Raw genomic sequence first — 18,300 nt, 5'->3', positions numbered from 1 at the left:
TTATTAGTTGTAGATGGTAGTTAGTACATAAATATGAATGAATGATTGATTGAATGAATAAATGAATTAAGGAATGAAGTCAATCTTCAAAGTTCCAAGTTCCAAGTTTCTATAAAAGTGTGACCTTTGATGACTTCTCCCTGGGGAATAGACAATTCAAATGACTTGATGATGAAGATATATATACATATAATATAACATATTCGTACTTATTATTATTAGATTGATTGATTGATGCATAATTATATATATTATCGATTGTAAACCCAGGGATCATTCTATCAACAAACGATCCCTGGTCAAAGAGTGGAGGGTATGATTCCAGTGATCACACACTGACACCTTAGATCAGTGTCACAAGTAGTATTACCATAATCATTGTAATAATACTTGATGCAAGGATCTTACTTGATGTGTTTGGTGCGTCTGTAGTAGTGGAGCTCAAAGTTGTAGTGGCCGAGGTTGACGAAGGAGTAGCGGTGGTCGAGGATGTTGGATAGGTCATGTATACAAATATGTTTGCGACGGCTTGTTGCTTGGACACTGTGACTGAGATGGGCAGGATGTCTGCTGGAAGTGGCTTGGGTAGGTCACTCTTGTCGAGTGTACACGTCAATGTACGCACACTGATAACCTTGGCATCCTTGCATGTGACCTGGCCAACGACCACCAACAAGTCTGATGATTGGACAAAGTTGCGTCCAGTGATTGTGATTGGTCCACCATTAGACGTGACACTGGTCGATGAGTCGATGATTGGTGCGGCATATCTATACTCGCCAGTGATCGCTGTGATGTTTGACAATGTGATCGACAGTGGATATTGGATACCCGAGCCGGCCGGCACCACACATGTGGCGGTCGATGTGTTGAGCACGGTGAACGACTTGCAGTGTGGACTGGCGAGGTCAGCCTGGTGTATGTCTGGTGAAAAGAATACCGATGGCTGGCCAGTGATCGTCACGACTCCACCGGCTATTGGCGCGACAGAGACAGTGATGTTCATGAGTCGCACAGTGATGTTGCTGGTCTGTGTCATCACTCCGGTGTTGTTGACCGAGATTTCAAACGGCACGTAGAGGGGTATGTCCTCGGGCAGGGTCATGATCATCAGTTGGCTGCCATCAACATGGTCGACCATAGCCACTGGAGAGAATATGTTGCCATCGATGATCACACTGGAATGTGTCGTGGTGCCCAGACCACTACCGGGCAACACCAATATATTGCCAAGTTGGAATGGATGGCTGAGTGTTGGTACCTCGTATGAGAAGTAGACCTTGTCAGTGCTGGCCACACCATTGATCGTTACAGTGACCAACAGTGGTTGGGCATTGAGTGCTGCCGCGGTGGCCTTGGGCATGACACATGTGATCATGCCTGGTGTGGACACTGTGTTTGGATCATACACACATGCAATGTTGTCGCCAACATTGATCGATACCTTCATTGCCTGATTCATCTCATCCTTTGTCCTCAAGTAGGCGCCAGTCAACGTGACTACGCCACCAGTAGTAGCCTGTACTCTTGATATATTATCAATGATTGGTCCTAAAATGATCGGATGTTAGTGATCATGTGACGATGATGATGATGATGATAATACATACTAATTGTTATAATGTTGGCACCATTTGTTGTTAATCCATCTACTGTGAATGAGAGTGTCTTGAGGCCTGGGTAGGTGTAGGTGAGGGTAGGGTCGTATATGTCGGAAGTTGAGTTTGGAAGTAGGATGGCCAAGCTTGAGTGATCAGTGAGATTGGTCACACCCATTGGAATTTGATCCAAAGTCACTCTGATAAAGGATGCATTACAACCAAAGTTAGTTCCTGTCAACTGGAGTGAGGTCTTGGTCAACTCATTCGTTATAATTGTTGGGGCTTGAATGATTGAGTGAGGCGAGTGAGTTAGTGAGCGCGCTCCAGTGATCAATCAATCAATCAATCAATCATTTGACATGACTTACATTGAACTGGGAACATCATTTCGGCAAATCTGTGATCACCTGGTGTGGTGTCGTCTCCATCGGGGTAAAGCTGGAAACTGGTGTGTAGGCCAGTGATGCAGGCGTGTCCTGTGTTGGTGACGTTGAATATGGTAAGGTTGGCACTTTGTTCGAGTCGACTGGTCAGTGTGTACTTGGGGCTACCAGCAGGTGGCACGATGACCAAGGTTGCACCCGGTCCATCACTGACGGAGCCAATCATCATTGCTCCCGAGATCGACAGGACACCGCCTTGTGTGGGGATTGGGCTCGCTGTATTTATGTAGATTGGACGCCATGGCACTGACTCGAAGGGCGTACCAGTGCTATTAAAGACTACGTTGCCCTGCAAGGGTACATCAACGCCAAAGTTGACATTCAAATATTTTGGACCTCGGTTATCAATCGAGAGTGGATAGGCATTGCCATTATACGAGACGACCACATCGACGTTGGCGTCCAGTTCGGTGCCCATCATAGACGCTTGGTAACTTCCATATTGTATAGATGTTACCTGGATGCCTTGGACACCTATATTGATTAATTGATTGATTGAATGAGTTAGTGATGGAGTGGGCCGGGGCGGGGGCCTACTTGAGGACCTCAAGGACCTCAAGGACCTCACGTGATCATTGAATATTACCAGAGTAAATGAAGCACAAGAGTGCAAGTATTGTTACCAACTTCATGATGTTACAAATAAATATATATGTGTATGTGTTATATTATCTCTTTTAAATATGTTTTTGTGATGTCATAGAATGAATGATTGAATGAATGATTGATTGACATGATAAAGGTGACCCTTTGTAACACTGTTAGTATGACGAATTGATTGTAACCATTGACAATCAAACAAACAATCAAACAATCAATCAATCAAACAAATCAGTCAAACGGTGCAAGGTTTGTACAGTTCATGTGAACCTTTTAAAGAGGAACAGTTGCAACAAAAAAGACGAATCAGATCACCCCCCATCAATCACACCGACCAGTGCACTCAACGTGATCAATCAAAATCAACTCTTCCCACACACCCCACCACACACACATAATCAGCGAATGTTTTGCAAGACAGCCAATCAAAAACTTTGAAGTCAGGGATACGGACCTTGGTCCCGCTGCCGCCTTTATTCGCGAGGTTGGTATCTTACTTCCAACTTCATGTCCATGGATAGAAGTTTGGGAAAAGTATACATCCAAGTATGTTGTAAAGCATGAAGTATCCAGTGATCATTGTTTGTGATGAGAACAATCTATTGCTTCCAGTACCGACTCGATGTTGTTGTTGTGAGCTGGAGGATGACAATGAGTCAATGTCGACGAAAGGCTTGGCAGCGAACCAGAATATAAGTGGAGAATGAGTAAAGAATCGAGTGATCACTTGTACATGCATAAAGGTAACAGAGAATATCGTGATGATGGCCAGGTATGTGACGAATGGCAACAGGTTGGGAGTGTGGTACGGTGATGCCTGGCCGCCAACCTTGATCTTTAGACGATGGATACGCGAGGCCACCGCTGGGTTCATGTCATACGGGTTGCGCGCATAGTGACGCACGTACGACACGACCGCGCACACAGACAGCACGACCATTGGAGCGGCCAGCAGGAAGTTGGGGATCTGCTGCACGGTGTAATAGTTGAAGAATCCCTGGTTCCAATAATGATGCTGGACAAACGCATAGATGTTGGGGAATGGCTTGCCACACCATGGTCGCGGCCACTCTCCATACTTGCTGTCGTCCAGTGTTCGCGAACAATATCGCTGGTAGCCATAGTATTGGAAGAGGATGTAGGGCAGCACGACGACGGCCACCTGCACCACGATGAGCAGCAGACGTAGGATGAACTCGCCGACGCCCATGCCGGCCAGCGCGTCAATGTTGCCAAACGATGTGGAGTGCGACAGCGCGGGAGACGAGCGTTTCCTCTGCGTCAGCGCGTTGAGCACGATGAACGCCCTGCGGAAGAGTCGCGTGAACAGTGGCGCCATGTGATTGAATATTACAAAGCCACTGAGGAGGATGCCATTGGAGCGAGTGAACGTTGCCGCGGCGAATAGTAGTGAGCCGACCATCGAGCTGAACACCATGCGTGACGTGGGCATGCGGTCCAAGCCAAGCTGGCGTGACGGGCTAAGATAGAAGCGACCGCCCAGCAAGTAATACAGTCCGGCAAACACAAACAGATTGAATACGCTCTCCGTATACACGGCCGACATGAATATATTTGCCGGATTGATGCAGTACAATACCGCGGCCACAAATGCCAGTCTGTGTCCATTGAATATGACGATGCCAAGTCTACCATTGATTGATTGAATGAGTGAGTATGAGTGATTTGAATGATTCCAAGTAGTGATCCCCTCGTTTGATTGACTTACTTTAACAGCTGCACTGCAGACATGACGAATGATACATTGCTGATAATGAATGCGCTGAGCACCAACGCGTCATAGTGATGAAGGTGACCAAGGCTAATGAATGACAATGCTGGCAAGTCGAGGGTGAGGATGTCAATGTGATGTGCACACCTTCAATCGATCGATCAAACATACCATTTGATACCCATCTGATCAGTAGTGGATAGGCTGGGAAGAAGGCGTGGAACTGTTCATACTCATAGCCATACTCTGCAATGCGTAGATAGAAGAAGCTGTCCCATTTGACAAAGACACGGTATATAGTACTGTCTACAATCGATGAATGATGTGATGTGAGCCATTCTGAAGGGTTCGTCATGTTGTTGGTCGTGTTAATCAGAGGTGATAGTGACTTTAATGATGATGAGCTATCGAATGCACTCAACCATCTTGTCACAACGAATGCGAATATCCATATACATATTCTAGTCAGCAATGCTAACTTGATTATAATGTTCCTATTATATATATATGTCAATGATAATGATGATCCTGATCCTGAGGTTGAAGTTGAGGTTGTCACTGAACTTGCTGAGCCATCCTTCTTTGAAGTCTGTAACCAAGCAGCAGTTGCTGTAGCAGCTTGTTGTTGTTGTGACTGCCTAGCCTTGCCATTGTCAACATTGTTTGGCCTATGTGTAACTGTTGACATTGTGTTTATCTGTTTGAGGTTATGAATGACGATGAAGTTCAAGGAAGTGTAATGTTCTCAAAATCTTGGGTTTCTAGACATTTTCCAAAGGTTGACATTGTCCAACAACACTCAAACTTTGGACACAGTCTACAGATAATTATAAACAGATAGATAGATAGAGCGAAGATGACATGGCACTAAATACATTACCAAGTACAGTGTTGTCAATAATAGTTGATTACTTGGAGTTCAATGTAGACCGTATTGTGTTGACATTAGTATCTAAAAGATTGTTTGAACGAAGACATGAATATCTATACTTAGTAGATAATGTAAAGAACATAATATCATCATCATTATCATTGACAACAACAACATCATCATCATCATCATTGATAACAAAAAATGATGTACTCAAGTCATATTGTAATATTAGAAAGACAGTTGATTGTCTGACTCAACAACAACACAAGATACTTGTGTATCCAGTGAATGAACTCGATACTGCAAATAGCCTAGTGATCAAAGATGGTGCAACTCCAATTGCTTATGGTATGTTTGAATACTATCCTTCATTGATCACTCACTAACTCATTCACCAATCAAACAAGATGGCAACAATATGATGTTGATCAACAATCTTAACAATATCATCAAGAATGTTGTTGGAGTAAATATGTCCATTATATTCAGTTCAATACACAATAGTTTAACATATGATCAAACATTCTGGAATGATTTGAATGAGTTGTTGACATCAGGAACTGGCCGCAACACCACAACAACATCTGGAAAGGTGGAGTTTGAACTACATGTACTCAATCCAACACTACCAATGCAGGATGTGCCATTGACATCAATGAGCATCACAATACGACATGATGGAGATTTTGAGGGAGAAGAAGAGTGGACGCCTCATCGTCATCTCTTTCCCAACACTTTGAACACTCTGTTGATTTCTGGCGATTTCAACAGTCCACTCAATCGCGACGTTCTCCCCGAGGGACTCAAGTCTCTGCAGATCGTGGGCGGCTACACATGGAACAGCAGTCCTGTCCCACCAACACTCCCATTGCACTTGGAGCACGTTAACCTTGGCCCTCACTTCAACATACCAATAACCAAAGGATCATTGCCAGACACTCTCAAATCTTTGGTTATCTCTGGCCTTTACACTCATCCAATGGACGGCGACGCACTGCCACCTTCACTCACAATGCTAAAGATTGACTCGGGACATAGCTATCCGTTGATTAACCTTCCACCAAGCATCATCAACATGGAGTTGAACAACCCACATCAAATGGTCGATCATCCAACATTGGAGACACTGAGACTAGTGTTCTCGGACATGCTCGCTCGACCAATCCAACCCTTGCCATCGCTCAAGAAGTTGTCGATTGTATTGGCGAAACCAGCTCACATACCATTAATCTCTGCAACAACATTCCCTCGTCTTGAACATCTTAGTATATACAGTATACTCACCAACTATGATAACAGCAACAATTTTGAGCCAATCGAAATTGACATGAGTAACCTGCCCACATCATTGACGTTCTGGAGCTCATCGATGCAAGGACCTGGCAGAGCCACCGCCAACTTTGGTCACCTCGATGGCCAGCCTTATCAATGGACAAAGGGCACACTGCCATCATCAATCACCTCGATGGATCTCTATCGACCGGTCGCACTTGATGACCTTCCTCCCCATCTGACATCACTGCGCGTACAAGATTTTCAACTTCCAATCGATGTGACCAAACTACCAACATCAATCAACACCTTGAAGTTATATTATTCCAAACAACAATTGGATAATGTAAAGCGATTCCTCAAAGACATACCGAGCCACATTGGTACTTTGGAGATCAAGAATTCAATTCGAGAGACACCATTCAAACTTCGACGTCTATCACACAACATGTTCTTTGTTGACCTCGATGAAGAGATCAATCATTACGCATTTGTACATATTGATGATATACCATCATTTGTAAATATTCAATCGAATGGAAGTGTCTCCAAGCAAATCAAGTCATGGCTCTCTGGAAAGATATCCAAATACTTTGGATAATATTTTTAATTTTAATAATAATGTAATATATTGTTTATCTTTGATTGATTGGGGGTTGTGTTGATCATGGACGATGGTCCAACCAGACTTGGTCGGTCCATCTAATTCATGAACAAGCAAGAGTTACATCTGCGCATACATTGAGTATGATTGCGACACCTCTTTAACAAACTTTGTTACAAGTCTGGAGTATATTTTAAAGATATCTGATTTGAAATAGTGTAGAACTAGTACTAAATATATACTATTAAACATATATTACTTTGTGGGATTGTACAATCTATATATCAATTATCTAACTTTCAACAAATAATTATTGTCAATCTTCATCAATCAAATATAGGTCCATGGAAAAAAACTGGAAACTCTTGTCATTACCAAGTAATGAACAAGGTATACTATGGTAAGTCCAAAGTAATAATAGATTTAATAGCCCTAGTATACTTTGGTCAGTGCCAAGGTAATAGCAAGTATTCTTTGGAGATAAAGTAATTTCCAGAAGAAGAATAATTTGTGATGATTGTTGGCGCCAAAATTTAAAAAATGATCATTACCTCTTCCCAACTCCGTCTCTTCATGTGACCTTGGTTCTTTGATATTATGAGGAGTAAGATTTAGAACAATACATAGATAGAAGATGTTTAGTGATCTTAAGTTCTACATCGTTCGTAAGGGTATTGGTAATATACAATATAATATATTAAAACAAAAGATATTGGATAATAAAGGTTGTCTACTCAATGATTATGACAAACAATTGACCAATATACTGATTGCCAATGAGCAGCCATCACTGTCTCTACCAAATTCAATCAGGAAACTATTGTCAAAGGTATGTTATATATGACCATCCTTTATCATTCATGACTTTGACCTGACCAATGACATATATTAGGATGTGATCATAACTTCAATCAACTGGATAACTCAATCAGTCATACAAAGGACAAGATTACCAGTCCATTCTTATATAAGGACATTGGAATGGCCATTAGATGAGATATTAGCATCAACAACTACATCAACTACATCAACTACCAACACTACAACATCAACAAACAAATGTACATTACCATTTTCAATCAAGAGAAGACTATCACATGACTCCTCCAGCACTACTACATTGGACAATGACAATGGAGACGCATCAACCACAACGACAAACACTACCATCACTCAACCAATGAAGAAGGCGAGAAGGGCAAGCTATGGCCAAGACCAGAGCAACATTGTAAATATCAACAACATTTCACCTGTCAAGAAGAGAACAAAGAATGAGACAACAACACAACAAACCGACTGTACAAACACATCATGGCTATCATACTACTCATCATCATCATCATTATCAACGGATGGCCACGACCATGAAAATTACCATGATCAATCAAATTTGGATGACACTAGAGATACCGCCAGCGACTTTTTGAACACATCAGCCAACTCTTACAATGATGGAGACATTAGCAATCGATCATTTCTGATTGATTCCGATGAGAACCTTACTGAGGACGAGTATCAAAGTTCATTGGCACCATCTGAATCACTCATTTTCGACAGTCCATTCGCAGGACAACTTCCAAGCTCGCTGTCCACACTTCGATCACCACCCAAGTCAAAGACTACGCCAACCAAGTCCAATGTGTCATCATTGGTCTCCCCGACAAAGTACCTCAAAGCTTCAAACTTTGTTTGTCAGAACAATGGCGGGCGAGTCAATCACAATGAACATCTGACCTCGGTAATGGAGAAGCTACAGAGCTTGTCAGAAGCGGAAGGCGATCATTGGCGTCAATACGCCTACAAGAAGGCCGTGAGCATCTTGCGCGCTCTACCATTCAGAGTGAATGATGCCAAGCAGATCAGTCACATCAGAGGCATTGGTGCCAAGATCTTGGACAAGATACGTGAAATACTGCACACGGGCACACTGCTCAAGGTTGAGCGAGCACTGGCCGACACTACCAATATCTCTCGTGAGACGCTGTCCAAGATACATGGGGCGGGTCCCGAGACGGTGAGAAAGTGGATCGCCAAAGGTATCGACAGTTTGGACAAACTACAACAGGCTGCAAGCAAGGATCAATCATTTCTCACATGGCAACAACGTATTGGACTCAAATACTATGATGACTTCCAATTGAGAATACCACGTGATGAAGTACAAGCTATTGCTGACAATGTATGTTTGATCACTCATGGATCCACATGGTCTTGGAATCATTCCACTGACCCTTCCCCTCAATAATAGATACAAGCTGTTGCCAAGGAGATTGACAAGGACATCATCATGCAGGTGTGTGGATCGTTCAGGAGGAGCAAACCAGACTGTGGCGACATTGACATACTATTCACTCAGGTCAAGGGTGAGATACTAAAGGGCTTCCTTTGGCAACTTGTCAAGCGTCTCGAATCAAACTCATTGTTAACCGATCACCTGACTCATGTAAAGTCCGACAGTGACAAGGTATGTCTTTCCTGTCATTGATTGGCGCTGGCTCGCTCACTCACTCACTTAATCAATCAATCAAATAGTATATGGGTGTATGCAGACATGGACCCAATGGAAAGCACAGGAGGATTGATTTCCAAACCATACCAAGAGAGGAATGGCCATGTAAGTACACCATCCCATGAACACGAACATGAACATGTCAAGTCGTCGTCGGCAACGACTATTGTTTATTGATTGAATGGTGCAACCTTCTAACTTTATACATGCATCCATCCGCACATCCATCACATCACGCGCATAGATGCTTTACTATACTTCACAGGATCTGATCACTTCAATAGGTCAATGCGTCTATGGGCCAGGAAGAATGGATTCTCCTTGAGCTCCTCGCATCTAGTTCGTCGCTGGGGCACTGGCGACAACGAAGTGAAGGGTGATCCAATCGAAGCCGCCACCGAGAGAGACATATTCCTGCTTCTTGGACTCGAGTATAAAGAGCCTCACGAGAGAGAGGTGTAGTCGTAGTAAAGGGAGGGGAGGCTTGGAGCTTCCCCAGCTTTGCTGTGATCGCGCGCGTGCATGTCAACCATTGATGTTACCAATGTGTTTGGGTGATCCCCAGGGGATCAATTGAGTGAGGACGCTGGCCTGAAGAATGGACTGGCTGTGATGGCTGGCGCGCCATGTGCCAGGGCAGGTGCTGAGGATGCGAGAAGTATGGGCTTCTTGCTTCGATCGGGAATGGGTGGTGGCGCCATGCCGTTTGACAGTTGTTCCAGATTCAAACGGAGTTGGAACTCACCAGTGAAGCGATTGTCATCTAGTGCACCATGATTGGCACCGTCGATCAAACCTTTTGTGAAGACCAATGTTGTATAGCCATTTTCGCCAATGCCGCCAGAGATAAAAGCTGTGTTGAACACCAATCGGAACACACATTGAGTCGAGTCGAACTGATTGCACTTGATCATAACGTCGCCATCAATCAATACATTTGATGGTTCAAACCTAAGATACCTTTCGTTTGAGCTGTGTATCGCGCATGGTGATGAGTGGCGTGGTGTAGCGCGAGGGTTAGTCATGACGCTCCGATGGCATTGTCGCCAGGACAGGTCGCCCCTGTGTAGCCAATGAATGATACATACACTGATTGAGTGTTGTTAACATGCAGTATCAATGGCAACCTCTTATCTCTTGGATCATATCTATTATGTATCTCTGGATGGGTGAGGGAGGAGATGTTAGTTTATGGGATGGAATGATTCCAAGTGTGGTCCACCAAGGCTCGGACATACCGATTGAAGTGATCAATAGGGTGTTGGATGGGAAGAAGAGGAACTCTATGTTGCAAAGACGGTATTGGGGTGGCGCCAGGAGGACTGATTGAGGTACCTCACCTTTGAGGTAGGAGATGTAATAGCCAATGTATCGTCGTTGTGATGGTACGTTGACGCAGCTAGCACTGATACTACGCATGCTGCTAAAGAAGTTGACTGTTGTACTAAGTATCGAATCTGATCCATAAAAGATGTCGGGCTCATTCAATTTGGTCAAGAGCGCCAGGTATGAAGCGATGCATGTGCCCGTGCGACCCTTGCCCGCCTTGCAATGTATCGCCACGACGTTATCCTCATGCTCGCTCAGCCAAGCGTGGATGACATCGATGATCTGCAACAGCACGAGGAAGGGCGGGGGCGTGTGGTCTTCAAAGCCATGCACCAGCACGTTGTTGCAGAGCTTCGTGTGACTGTATGATATCTCCTGGGCGACATTGACGATCTTCCAGTGGTCCTTGTGGTAGGTCTCAAAGAAGTTGTACACGTGGTCAATGTCATTCCTGATCATCTTGTGCAATGAATTGTCTGCTGGATAACCCATGGCTATAATACGTTCGGTGATATATGATAGATCAAGATTGAATCCATCCTGTACGAATCGTTTCTTCTTTCCCGATACCAATGTTCTAAGATATCTGTGACTGCTACTCTCAGTCATTGTATAATTATATAGAGTTAAGTTATATAGTTTGTTAGTTTATTTGTTATTTGTATGATTGAGTGAGTGAGTGAATTATTGATTGAGTGAAGTGTGAAGTGAGAAGCGAATGATGGAGTGAGTTTGATTGATGAATGTGTGTGTGTTTGATCACTTGACTTCTCCCACACCCGCTTCATCATTCCATTCCATCTCCGGATTACATGATTGCGGTACTTACCCCATTCATTGACTAATACTTGTTGGATTATTTGTTTGATTGTTGGATTGATAACTAACTATGGTCAACTATTGATCAGATATATGATTGTGATTGATGGATTAACCTGGCATCCATCACTCACGACCTTTGCCCCATTCGTGTTTGACATCATCACCAAAAACATGTAAAAACACGCAAAAACATGGCATGTCGCCATCTCATGTCGGTCCACAAAGCGATATATCGTGTGATTGAATCGCCATGTCCAACTTGTTGATCAATGATCGAGCATTGTTTAAAATATATCATTTTACTGTTGGAGGAGTAACATCATCATTATCCAGACATACGACCTGAGCTGGATAAAGAGAGTAGTGAGTAGTTCAACTCGTTAGTTGACTTTTTGAGTCCTTCTACGAGTTGATGTTGTTCCAGTTTGATCTTGTCTTCAACGCGCATCGATTGTGTAACGAGATAGTAGGCAGATATCAGTGTGAAACATTCTCTCATGATGATCGTCACCTGCTGGAAGATGGACATCTTGTCCAAGGGACACTGGAAGTTGTTCCACTGACGCGTTGCCACTGCGGCTGCCGACGAGCCCAGTAGACCAGAGACGCCCGATACCTTTGGTCGGCGTTGTACACAAAGGCCACTGGCTCGTGCCATGTAGTCTGTGATGATATTCTTGATCAGATCCTCGATTGTCAGACTGTCTCCAAATGATCTCCTTCGCAAGTTCTGCAAGAAGAACTCCAAGTTGTTCTGATTCAAACATTGGCCATGTACAAATATACACTCTGGATTACGTGTGTTATTGTTAGCATCCATCAATCCATCCACACATTCAATAAATCAATCTATTACGTACCATCGTCGAGGACTGTTGTTTGGAAGTACCAGCCGGCGGGGACAAAAAGACTCTCTTCCTTCTTGAGGAATACAATGCGTCCACCAAACTTTGAGATAAGGTCCAAGTCATCTTCAGTGAGTTGATGATCAAAGTATATAAAACTACTCTTGCTATTCTCCTTGATCAAGAAGTCCTTGTTATATTTGCCAATGTCCATCATCTTGTTTGGAGGGAACATTATAACCTGTGTGTTTGTTCATCATCAAGTTAGTATCTGATTGATTGAATGAAAGAATGATCAAACATACCCTCATCAATCCTTGAATTGTAGTGATTGTCAGGTCTGTAAACTGTCGATGAAGTGATATAACAGAGCCAGAGCCTGCAACAAAGAGGTATGACTGTGTGTATTGGTCCTGTGAGTGAGTTAGGTTAGTGCAGGTCTATATCCGACGGACAACAACTTAACCTACATGTGTGAATAGACTTAGATAGTTGGTCTTGGTTGTTGGTAATGGATCCCATTTGGAGGGAAGGTCGAGGCTCATCTTGACAATACAGCTGTTACGTCTTTGTCTGGAAGTGGTATCGAAGAACTTCTTAAAGTCGCCAACCCATTGACAATTGACTCCATCTTCATCGACAATGTTCCACATGGTCCTGTTGGTGCCATAGTGTTGTAACAGACTGTCGATAGACAGCTCTGATGTGCGCCACGACTTGGGCAGACCCGAGATGAGCACCGGTATCGAGCCGGCCGAGTGGTGATTGAGCGCCGTGGCGTCGGACAGCTCGGAGAGCGCGACAATGTCGACGCCACGCTGCTCGAGAGGGTTGGCCGCGCTGGCCGGATGCACTTGCATGCAATGCACCTCGATGTCCTTGAACTTTTGGAACAGCTTGGGACAGCCCCAGACAGGGCACGAGTACATCTGTGTCGCGATTGGTATCGTTGTGTACGAGGGATGGTCCAAATGTGCAAAGTGCTCCATTGTGATGAAGATCTCTGTTGTTGGACTGCTCTCGTTGGAGTCCCCGATGCTGTGTGTGGCATGATATGCGGATGATGCTGCTGAGCCAGTCACTGCCAGTGCCTCGGAGGCCCTTGAGCCACCACCGCCACCAAGCATCATGAGATTGACTGGATTGTTGCCGCTCATGCCAAGCTTCCTCATTGGCTTGTACTTGGTCTCATAGTTCTTGATAAGGTCATTGAGGTTCAGTCCATTGGCTGCGATTGATGCGGCCGTCACTGGGGCTGGTAGTTGGAGGTCCATTGATGTCTGGTCCATCTCTTTAGTGCTTTGATTCTTTGGTTGTTGATGCTGTTCTACATGTTTTGGTTGTTGATGTTGTTGTTGTTGTTGTTGTTCCTGGTGTTGATGTCTTGGTTTTTGTTGTTGCTGGGGCTGGGGCTGCTGTTGCTGAGGCTGATGTTGTTGACGCTGGACTTGTTGTTGTTGTTGTGGTGGTCGATAAGGATGTGGATGTTGGTGTTGCTGTTGTTGTCGTGGTGAATGTGGAGGGTTGGCATTGGTGATGCTTCTTATACCGAATCGCTCATCATTTTGTTGTTGACGATGGAGTTGATGGAGTTGCTCCTGCTGCTCTTGCTGCTGGAGGAGTTGCTCTTGCTGTTGGAGCAGTTGTTGTCGCTTTTGTTGAAGTAGTTGTTGTTGGACAAGTTGTTGTTGTCGCTTCAGTTGTTGGTCGGGTGTTTGTGGTGGTGATACAAGATGATGGTGCAGAGGTGACACTGGACGCTGATATTCGGGCAAGAGTGGGGAGATAGGACGATGGTGCTTGGGCGTTGTGGGAGAAGGTGGAGACGCAGGGCGATGGTGATCAGGCAAGGGCGGAGACACAGGGCGATGGTCCATGTCAATGATCTCACGAGTAAGCAGTTCAGAGACATGTGGAGCCTTGCGAACTTGTTTCAGCTGCTGCTGCTGCTGTTGTAGTTGTTGATGTGAGTATTGATGAGGACTGCTTGTGGCTGAGGATGATCCATTATGATGTTGATTGTTGTGGTATTGATGGGGAGAGGCCTGAGGCTGAGTCTGAGGCTGAGGCTGGACCTGGGCCTGGACCTGGCCTTGGGCTTGGGCTTGGTTTTGGTATCCAAACATCTGTTGTATAGGCGATGATGAACCGGAATGAGGAGCACCCATCATCGAGGCGGAGAAGAACTGTGTGGGCGACTGGACTGTTGGCGGGCTGGAGTTTGTCTTCCTCACAAAGCTGGACTCGGGCTCAGGCAACCATAATGATGAATGATTACCAGTGAGCCTCCAATCAATGCTGGGAAGCTCTTGCTGCTGCTGTGGCTGTGACTGGTGCTGTTGTTGTTGTTGTTGCTGCTGGTGTTGTTGCTGAAGTTGTTGTTGTTGTTGCCTAATCAGTTGCATTTGTTGGTATTTAAGTTGTTGCTGTGATAACTGTTGTTGTTGTTGCTGTGGCTGTGGCTGTGACTGTGATTGTGGCAACTGTGGCAACTGTTGTTGCTGCTGCTGCTGCTGCTGATGCTGCTGAAGTTGTTGTTGTTGTAGAATATGTTTTTGATATTGATATAATGATTTGTGTTGCACCTGTTGTTGGGGTTGCTGTTGCTGATGTTGGGGTTGCTGTTGCTGCATCTGATGTTGTTGCTTTTGCTGTTGCATCAGTTGTTGTTGTTGTTGTTGTTGTTGTTGCGTCTGTTGCTCAATCAGTTGTTGTTGTTGATCAATCATTTGTTGATGCTGGTTCTGTTGTTGATGTTGATGTTGATGTTGCTTCTTCTTTTGTGTCTCTAATGATTGTTGGAAATCTATTATTGATTGATGTATAGGTTGACGTATTACTTTAAGAGGATATTGACTCATCTTTATGATATGATTGAATTATTATTATTATTAGAATTATTATTATCGTCGTCAACCAATCAATATATAATATATATTAATTATTTAAAACAACAATTAATAATTATTATCTTGAGAAGTACAGTATGTATCTATATTTGTATATGTATTTGTTTTAAATATATAAGATACTTTGAATGAATAAGAGTTGTAGAGGGTGGCAAACCCCAAGAAGGAGGAAGAAAGACAAACAAATGGAGGACAAGTCAAAGCCTCGATCTGAAAAAACCAAAACAGGTTGTTGTCAATCAATAATAAAAATAATATAAATATAAGTTATAATTAAATAATAATATTAATAAGGGTATCAGAATGAATGAATTGATGTTTGATTATTATTATTATTATTATTATTATGATGGTGATGGGAATGGAATAGTTAGACAATGATACTTGATCATACACTAACTCACACACAAATACCTCTTCAGACGCTCAGTCACCCACTGTACACTCACTGCCTTACCCCTTTCTCAAGTGTGTTTAGAGACCTACCTAGACCATCCATCAGCACACCAATCATATCAGATGGTGGGCCTAAACCCCAACCACACCAGCCCCAATCATCGGCCCAATCACTCAACTTTTATTGGTGTGTATGTGCCCAAAACAGGTCTTTCGCTCAATCAAAAACAAATAACTATCCTAAAAATTTGATTTGAAATCTCCGGTGACCCGTCACCAATTTAGTAATTGAAGTTTCCATAAATAATTATTCAAATAGTAATAATAATAAATTAAATAGAGATAATAATAAAAATAATAATAATGATGATGATGATGTTATACTGGAGGAGGTGACCATGATACCTCCCCTGTTTGTGTATTGAGATAGAATCGTTCACCTGATGGTGATTGACAAAGTTTGATTGGTGACGATGAAGAGGAGGAGGAGGAGGTGCCACTGGTTGAGTTTGAAACCATCGATGGTTTACGTGGTAGTGGTGGAGGTGGTGTCTTTTGGGATGGAGCAGTCTGTCCGCGATGACGCATTGGGGTAACAATTGGAGGACTTGGATTGATCTGAGCTGACTTGGACAACTGTGACATTAATTGTCTTGGTGATATCGGTGAAGTTGAAGTAGGTGTAGTAGGTGTCCTTGGCGAAGGAGTTGGAGTGAGAGTGTTTGCCCGTCTGTCTTCCTCGGGAGACATGACATTGTAGTCTTCGTAGGATGACTCGAACATGTTGGTCTCGCCAGGACGATTGATGAATAGGTCATTGATGCCATTCTCACGGATCCAGTCAAGATCCTCTTGTGTCTGGAGCTCGAACATCTCATAGGATGATGGGTCGCGACATCGAATGGTGAAGCCACCTCCACTGACAATGCCAGGTCCAAACTTTGCTTCGATCTTTGATCTCAACACATGCATTGTGCACTCCACTGGTATTTGTATCATTCTCCTATCTTGATAGTAACATCTCATTGTTGTGAGCACCTCCTTGTTGAGCATACTGAATGGACGTGATGGCAACTTCTTGATGAGCATTGGAGGTGGTGGAGGGGGTTTGTTGATGATAGTAACTGGTGAAGTGGCACGCTCTCTTTGAGGTTGGGTGTTCTGAGGTGATCGGGAAGTATCGGGAGATGATGAATTGGATGGATTGCGCAAGGTGTATGGAGGGGAGCTAGTAGTTGGTGTCGGAGACATTGCTCGAGGGGATGTTGGAGTCGATGACGAAGGAGATTGAGCTCTTGGGGATGTCGAAGTGGTTGTCGAATACATAAATACAGGTGGGAGTTGTTCGGGGATTGGAGGTGGCTTGTCAGAGACGTTGGGGGGTTTGAATAATAGCTCGAGGGAGGGCATCCTCACTCCAGGCATCTTGCATTGAACCAACAATGCCAGTTGTTCTTTGTACGTTGTGTCCGCTGGCATCACCTTGCACTTGGACGCCATCGTCGCCACTGATGCACCAGCAGAGCCAAGTGACAATGACTTGTTGAACAATATCTCTGTGAGTAGCAATCGGTAATTCAATCCAATTTGTGAATAGTCTATGAACTCATGACCACGCAGACGAGAGATGGATTCGTCATAGTCGACAATTGAATGATTATTATTTCCAAGAATATAATGACATACTCCACGCATGAAGTAACCAATTGCGAGGAAGGGGTCGTAGCGCGTTGCCAATATGAAATGTCCAATTGCCTCTTCAATCTTATCTATCTTCATACACATAATTCCCAAGTCATATTCAACTTTGGACGTGGCATCAATTGTCTTTAACATCTGTATAGCTGTCAACACATCTCCACTCTTATAAGTATCCAATGATCCATTCCATTTAATTATCTTTTGTTTTAACATTCTAAATAAATAATAATTAATAATTAAATTAATCAATTAATTAATAGTAATAATAATTTATAATTTTATACATATAATAATAGTAATAATAATAATAAGTTATAAGTAGTATATATATGTTTAATTACTTAGATGTAAATAACAACTCAACTTAAAATTACACATGTCCCTCAACTCAACATCATTCATTCATATTTGTATTAATTGGATTGAGGATGGGGAGTGTGGTTAAAATGGATTAACCATTTCGGAACCATGTCCCCTACTATACCAGAGTGTCAAGTAATGTGTTTATACAATCGACAGATAAATGGATGTTGGATGGATCACACCCACCTTTGAATCAATCGATTGTGCGTGAGTGTGTGTGTGAGCTTGGGAGGTGTCAGGAAAAGGGGGGTTTTACACATTCGAATGCACACGCGCAGATCGAAACGTGTGTGGTTGCAG

The 18,300-nt window shown here is 43.5% G+C and overlaps 9 protein-coding genes across 9 annotated transcripts; 3 read left to right on the top strand and 6 right to left on the bottom strand.

Moving 5' to 3' along the window:
- Nucleotides 1-343: 343 nt before the first annotated feature.
- SAMD00019534_102800 (hypothetical protein) lies at nt 344-2,465 on the bottom strand (the record flags this gene model as incomplete). Its single annotated transcript, XM_012894531.1, has 3 exons — nt 344-1,551; nt 1,611-1,883; nt 1,970-2,465. 3 exons carry the CDS (start codon nt 2,463-2,465, stop codon nt 344-346), a joined length of 1,977 nt encoding a protein of 658 aa, XP_012749985.1.
- A 684-nt stretch (nt 2,466-3,149) lies between these two features.
- On the bottom strand, nt 3,150-5,064 carry SAMD00019534_102790 (hypothetical protein; the record flags this gene model as incomplete). The annotated part of the gene is made up of 3 exons (XM_012894530.1): nt 3,150-4,293; nt 4,374-4,482; nt 4,548-5,064. 3 exons carry the CDS (start codon nt 5,062-5,064, stop codon nt 3,150-3,152), a joined length of 1,770 nt encoding a protein of 589 aa, XP_012749984.1.
- A 173-nt stretch (nt 5,065-5,237) lies between these two features.
- On the top strand, nt 5,238-7,123 carry SAMD00019534_102780 (hypothetical protein; the record flags this gene model as incomplete). The annotated part of the gene is made up of 2 exons (XM_012894529.1): nt 5,238-5,598; nt 5,658-7,123. 2 exons carry the CDS (start codon nt 5,238-5,240, stop codon nt 7,121-7,123), a joined length of 1,827 nt encoding a protein of 608 aa, XP_012749983.1.
- A 637-nt stretch (nt 7,124-7,760) lies between these two features.
- On the top strand, nt 7,761-8,122 carry SAMD00019534_102770 (hypothetical protein; the record flags this gene model as incomplete). Its single annotated transcript, XM_012894528.1, has 3 exons — nt 7,761-7,791; nt 7,852-7,955; nt 8,069-8,122. 3 exons carry the CDS (start codon nt 7,761-7,763, stop codon nt 8,120-8,122), a joined length of 189 nt encoding a protein of 62 aa, XP_012749982.1.
- Nucleotides 8,123-8,306: 184 nt separating this feature from the next.
- Nucleotides 8,307-10,097, top strand: SAMD00019534_102760 (hypothetical protein; the record flags this gene model as incomplete). The annotated part of the gene is made up of 4 exons (XM_012894527.1): nt 8,307-9,305; nt 9,375-9,590; nt 9,659-9,740; nt 9,880-10,097. 4 exons carry the CDS (start codon nt 8,307-8,309, stop codon nt 10,095-10,097), a joined length of 1,515 nt encoding a protein of 504 aa, XP_012749981.1.
- Nucleotides 10,098-10,204: 107 nt separating this feature from the next.
- On the bottom strand, nt 10,205-10,549 carry SAMD00019534_102750 (hypothetical protein; the record flags this gene model as incomplete). The annotated part of the gene is made up of 1 exon (XM_012894526.1): nt 10,205-10,549. The coding sequence occupies one exon, from the start codon at nt 10,547-10,549 to the stop codon at nt 10,205-10,207; it is 345 nt and encodes a 114-aa protein (XP_012749980.1).
- A 107-nt stretch (nt 10,550-10,656) lies between these two features.
- SAMD00019534_102740 (hypothetical protein) lies at nt 10,657-11,573 on the bottom strand (the record flags this gene model as incomplete). The annotated part of the gene is made up of 2 exons (XM_012894525.1): nt 10,657-10,796; nt 10,874-11,573. The coding sequence occupies 2 exons, from the start codon at nt 11,571-11,573 to the stop codon at nt 10,657-10,659; spliced, it is 840 nt and encodes a 279-aa protein (XP_012749979.1).
- Nucleotides 11,574-12,111: 538 nt separating this feature from the next.
- Nucleotides 12,112-15,360, bottom strand: SAMD00019534_102730 (hypothetical protein; the record flags this gene model as incomplete). Its single annotated transcript, XM_012894524.1, has 4 exons — nt 12,112-12,575; nt 12,647-12,872; nt 12,937-13,029; nt 13,102-15,360. 4 exons carry the CDS (start codon nt 15,358-15,360, stop codon nt 12,112-12,114), a joined length of 3,042 nt encoding a protein of 1,013 aa, XP_012749978.1.
- Nucleotides 15,361-16,314: 954 nt separating this feature from the next.
- Nucleotides 16,315-17,715, bottom strand: SAMD00019534_102720 (hypothetical protein; the record flags this gene model as incomplete). Its single annotated transcript, XM_012894523.1, has 1 exon — nt 16,315-17,715. One exon carries the CDS (start codon nt 17,713-17,715, stop codon nt 16,315-16,317), a length of 1,401 nt encoding a protein of 466 aa, XP_012749977.1.
- Between the last annotated feature and the right edge of the window lie 585 nt (nt 17,716-18,300).

Source organism: Acytostelium subglobosum (genome assembly GCF_000787575.1).
Source record: "Acytostelium subglobosum LB1 DNA, scaffold: scaffold26, whole genome shotgun sequence".
In the NCBI taxonomy this organism is placed as follows: domain Eukaryota; phylum Evosea; class Eumycetozoa; order Acytosteliales; family Acytosteliaceae; genus Acytostelium; species Acytostelium subglobosum.
The sequence above is the reverse complement of the archived record's forward strand: the minus strand, read 5'-3'. Positions and strand labels throughout refer to the sequence as shown.